The following is a 5,516-nucleotide window of genomic DNA, read 5'->3' on the forward strand; positions in this document are numbered from 1 at the left end:
ATGCCAATCTCGTTTGGACTTGGAGACAACTTTCTTGAGGAGGTTGCATAGAGTTTTATTAAATGCTTCAGCAAGACCATTGGCGGCAGCATGATACATAGAAGATTTACGCTGCTTGAAGTTAAAGAGATCACAAATTTTGTTCATTAACTTATTATCAAATGGCTTGCCATTGTCTGTTATAATGTAGCGAGGGATGCCAAAGCGATATATGATATTCACTCGGATAAAATTTGCAACATTCTCTTTCTTCACTTCTTTAAGAGCGACAGCTTCAGCCCATTTTGAGAAGTAATCTGTTGCAGCCAAGATGTACAAGTGTCCACCAGAAGATTTTGGTAGTGGTCCCACAACATCCAGTCCCCAAGCGTCAAATGGCCAAGATGCAATAGTTGGGTGCAATACTTCGGGCGGCTGATGTATAAAATTCGCATGAAATTGACAAGCATCGCACCTCCGAGCATAATCTAAGCAATCCTTCACCATGGTTGGCCAATAATACCCCATCCTCTTTATGTGAAAGTGGAGTTTTGGTCCAGATTGATGTGATCCACACACTCCCGAGTGTGCTTCTTGTAAAGCTTGAATTGCTTCTTCCTCTCCCAAACATCGTAATAGTACACCATCAAATGATCTTCTATATAATGTGTCCTTGTAATAAAGGAAGTGAGGTGCACGACGACGAATGTCAGTCCTTCTCTTTGGATCTTCTGGAAGTATCCCATAACACATGTAGTCAATAATGGGTTGTCTCCACTCTTCCTTCGCGGCTTCAGAAACGGCGACGAAATGATTAAACTCATTTTCTATACATTCTTCCTCATTTGGCGGTGGTACTATCCAATTTTGACAAATAGTCACTTGCGTCTGATCAGGAAGGGTTAGTGTTGAAGCTAGAGCAGCCAATGCATCAGCTTTTTTATTCTCCGTTCTACGCACATGTTGAAGGGTTACATCTCCAAGCCATCCTATCAACTTTTGAGCATAATCATGATAAGGACGCAATTCAGGCTTCTTCACCTCATAACTTCCCAAGAGTTGGTTGATCACCAACTGAGAGTCACCAAAGACTTGTAAGTTTAACATCTCAAGTCCAAGTATCAACGCTTGGTATTCAGCGACATTATTGGAGCAACATTGCTTCAAAGAAAATGAGAATGGTAGGATCTCTTCTTGTGAAGTAATGAACACTACACCAGCACCAGCTCCGCCACGATGTGCAGCTCCATCAAAGTACATTTTCCAAGGAGGTAGAACTTCAATTAACATTGCATCTTCATCAGGAAGCTCATCAGTTAAATCCCAATCATTTGGTATCGGATGGTCTACCAAGAAATTCGCCAATGCTTGTCCTTTCACAGCTTTTTGAGGGATGTACACGATCTCAAACTGTTGGAATTGGAGGTACCATCTTGCTAGTCGGTCACTAAGGACAGGTTTCGACATAACAAACTTGATGGGATTTGCTCTAGAAATAAGACGAACAACATGTGCTTGAAAATAATGCTTCATCTTTTGAATTGAGAAGACTAGCGCCAAGCATAATTTTTCAATCGGTGAATAGTTCAGCTCATTTGGTGTCATCGTTCTACTCAAGTAGTAAAGAGAGTTTTCTTTGCCTTCACTATTCTCTTGAGCTAACAGGGCTCCTACGGACCTTTCTTGTACCGCAATGTAGAGTATCAATGGCTTTCCAGGTATAGGGGCTGCCAAAACTGGAGGTTTTGCTAGATATGACTTGATACTTTTAAAGGCGTCGCTACATGTTTCGTCCCAATTAAAAGGAGCGCCCTTCTTCATGAGATGACCGAATGGTTGGCATCGTCCTGCCAGGTTTGAGATGAACCTCCTCAAGTAGGCTAGCTTTCCTTGGAGACTTTTTAACTCATGAATGTTTTGAGGTGCAAGCATCTTCAATATTGCATCAACTTTGGCTTGATCAATCTCAATTCCTCGATGTCTCACAATGAAGCCAAGGAACTTTCCAGAAGTAACTCCAAAGGCACACTTCAATGGATTCATCCTTAGTTGATATCTTCGAAGCAGCTCAAACACCATTCTTAAGTCTTTCAAATGATCACTCCTCTTTATGAATTTTACCACCAGGTCATCAACATAACATTCAACATTTTTATGAAGCAAGTCATCAAATATATTTTGCATAGCCCTTTGATATGTAGCACCAGCATTCTTTAAACCAAATGGCATCACTTGGTAGCAATAAATACCCTTAGGTGTGCGCAATGCGGTGAGTTCTTCATCCTTTGGAGCCATGCGGATTTGATTATAGCCAGAAGAACCGTCCATGAACGACATTGCCTCATATCCAGTGGTGGCATCAATCATCAGCTCTAGAATGGGAAGAGGAAACTCATCTTTAGGGCATGCATTATTAAGATCTCTAAAGTCAACACATACTCGAATTTGACCATTCTTCTTCTTCACAGGAACAATACTTGAAATCCATGTAGGATATTTAACCTCACGAATAAAGCCTGCCTCAATGAGTTTATTAACTTCATTTTCTATCAATGGAACCAAGTCTGGCCTAAAGCATCTTTGAGCTTGCTTAATGGGCCGAGAACCATTTTTGACTGCCAACTGATGGACCGCTACTTTAGGATTCAATCCAGGCATTTCTTTATAACTCCAAGCGAAGACATCCCTATATTCTTTTAGTATATTCATATAAGCGATTTCTTCATCAACTTCTAGAAAGGCACTCAAGTAAGTTGGCCTTGGGTCTTCATCAGTGCCAATGTTAACTTCTTTCAAAGGGTCTATTGTGGTCTTTACTCCTTCTTCAAGTTTCGGTGGAGCATCTCCAGCATCTTCCTCTTCTAAAGGATCATTGTCATTGACAGATATATGACAACACCAGACAATATCTTCTAACTCTTCATCAATCTTTATTTGAGGTAGAGAATCGTACTCATTTTGGATTGTAACATGATTTGAGGAGCCTACACTTTCTTCATCTTCCTCGCGCTCCTTCGTGTAAACCACGGTGCGAACCTTTGCCTTAAGCTCCTCTTTACATGAAACTACAAGTTCCACTCGTCGCCTCATTCTAGAAGGAATTAAACTTTTGAAGCCCTTTCAAACCAACTGTGAAGCAGGCGTTGTAACTTTTAAATAACTTCTCATATTTTTGTTTTTCTTCAATGGACCTAATCTCTTGAACACAGAAGTTCTTGCAGTCGATTCTCCGAGTCGATCAAAGACGGAAAGCCTTCTATTGGGAACAGCAACATCATCTTCAAAAGTTATATGATTATTACTTGCTCTTCTTATGGAGATGCGAACTGGCGGTGGTTGGTTATAGCCTATACCCTCACGTGCTTGCCTGGTTTTATCAACTGATGGGAGTTTCCCTAACATTGATGGCTCATTAGGGTTATATCCAGCCTTCGCAAATAACTTGTAAGCATTAGGATCAAAACCTTCTCCCGTGCGTTTTGTAGGGAGTGCTACATCTCGCACTTGATTTTGAGCGATTGTCTTTATTGACAGCTTTGAAGGCAAGTTTATTGCATCAATCCGTCTGATAGGAAAAGTTAGTCCTCTTAATGCATCTTCTTGAAGGTTAGGTGATTTGACTTCTTCTTTCTTTACTTTTGGAACATAGCGAAGTCCAGAAGTCAGATTCTTCTTTGAAGACATGGTCTTCCCTTCATTGAGATTGGGACAAAGTACTTTAGTGTCAACTTTTACCTTTTCGACAGCTGTATCGATTATTTTGCTTGTGATCTTGTCAGACTTGGTTGATTTGACATCATTAGATTTTGTCCCTTTAACAACATAACTCTTCAAGTAGAATTTTGCATCGGCAAAGTGCGTCTCAACTTCGGTGAAAGGATTATCGTCTGCAACTATCTTCCTTTCAATCCCGTCTTTAAGATACTTCAAACATTGATAGTAAGAAGATGAGACAATTCTATTCTCATGTACCCAAGGCCTACCGAGTAATATATTGTATGAAGTCTTTGCATCGATCACGTGCATCCACGCGCTTGATCGCAAATCTTCCATGTGAATTTCGAATTTAATAGAGCCTATGGACCTCTGTCCTCCTTGATTGAATCCTTGTATCAATAAACGACTTTCACTAAGTTCTTCGGTCGTGATGCCGAGTTCCTTCAATGTGTGGATAGGCAGGATGTTGACTCCAGATCCTTCATCTATCAAGATTCTATTTATCTTCTTCTCCCGCACGTGACCAACCATATACAAAGGACGATTGTGTAGTGTTTCACCAAACAGAAGATCGTTATCTGTGAATGTGATTTTTGTATCACATGTATAAGCTTCTTGGGAAGAAGGTTCAATAGGCTTTTCAGAAGATGAAGGAGCCATCATTGACGAGATTTCCCTTGTTGCTTTTTCTTCGCCACTAGGAGACACTTTTGGTGAGGATTCTCTCGTTGTTCCATCTCTGTCAGTTGGAGACACCTTCATTGTTTCTTCTTTATCAGCATTAAAACATGATGCCTCAACATTTTCTTGAGTAGACTTTGTGCGCAACCAACTTGGTAAGAATTCTTCTAGAGTTACAGGATGTCGGGGTTTCTGGTAGTGATGCACTTCTACCTTCGCCTTCTTTGGGCGCTTGATTGATTTCTGCTTCACCGGTTTCTTCACCATTTTCTTTCTACTTGGTTTCTCACATGAGTCTTTTTGTAATCTTGACTTGTTGCGTCTTCGCCTAGTCACAAGAATCCAGCCTTCATCACCATCTATATCAACTTGAGATTTGTCTAGCTCCAATGACTCTTCTTCATGCTTTTTAGCGATATGTATTTGGATCGTATCGAGCGAGCGAATGTGATGGAGATTTGATTAGAACTAGCTTTCTCACCATCAAGGACAATCTTCTTTTCTCTAACCAATCACATCACTCTATCCTTGAAGACAAAACATTTTTCAAGAGGATGACTCACAAGTCTATGATATTTGCAATAATTTGGGTCATCAACTTTTCCAGCTTCATCAGGCCGTTTCATCTCTGGCAACTCAATGAGCTTTAATTCAAGCAACTCATCGAATATATCAGAAACATCAGAATTCAAGAAGGGGTATTCCTTTTCTTGCATTTCCCTTAGGATTGATTTTTGGTCTGAACGCGCTTGAGAACTTGTTCTCACACTTTGCTTCTTCCCTTCCTTCGTAGTGAACTTTACAGGTGACACATTAACATTCATTGACTCTTTGTTGTCATTCTTGGGCACAAATTTGCTCCATCTCTTAGGTTCCTGCTTGTCTCTTCCTTTGCGAGGGTCATGGACAAACGTCATATCCTTTCCTGCAGAGGACATGCTCAATTCCATATCATGAGCACGAGTAGCTAGATCTTCAAAGGATTTTGGTTTTATTCCTTGTAAGATATAAAGAAGCTCCCAGTGCATCCCTTGGATACACATTTCTATTGCAGAAGCTTCACTAAGCCTATCCTTGCAATTCAGGCTCGCGTTCCTCCATCGATTTATGAAGTCTATGGCTGGTTCATCCTTCCTTTG

General features: G+C 40.6%; 1 protein-coding gene across 1 annotated transcript in view; it reads right to left on the minus strand.

Annotated features, from left to right (window-relative positions):
- Positions 1-3,069, minus strand: part of LOC125869840 (uncharacterized) — a 12,489-nt gene extending 9,420 nt beyond the window's left edge. The window contains exon 1 of the mRNA XM_049550264.1: positions 31-3,069. Within this exon, the coding sequence (XP_049406221.1) occupies positions 31-3,069 (3,039 nt within the window). The remainder of the gene's footprint in view (positions 1-30) is intronic.
- Positions 3,070-5,516: the final 2,447 nt, after the last annotated feature.

This window comes from Solanum stenotomum, chromosome 7, assembly GCF_019186545.1.
Source record: "Solanum stenotomum isolate F172 chromosome 7, ASM1918654v1, whole genome shotgun sequence".
NCBI classification, from domain to species: Eukaryota; Viridiplantae; Streptophyta; class Magnoliopsida; order Solanales; family Solanaceae; genus Solanum; species Solanum stenotomum.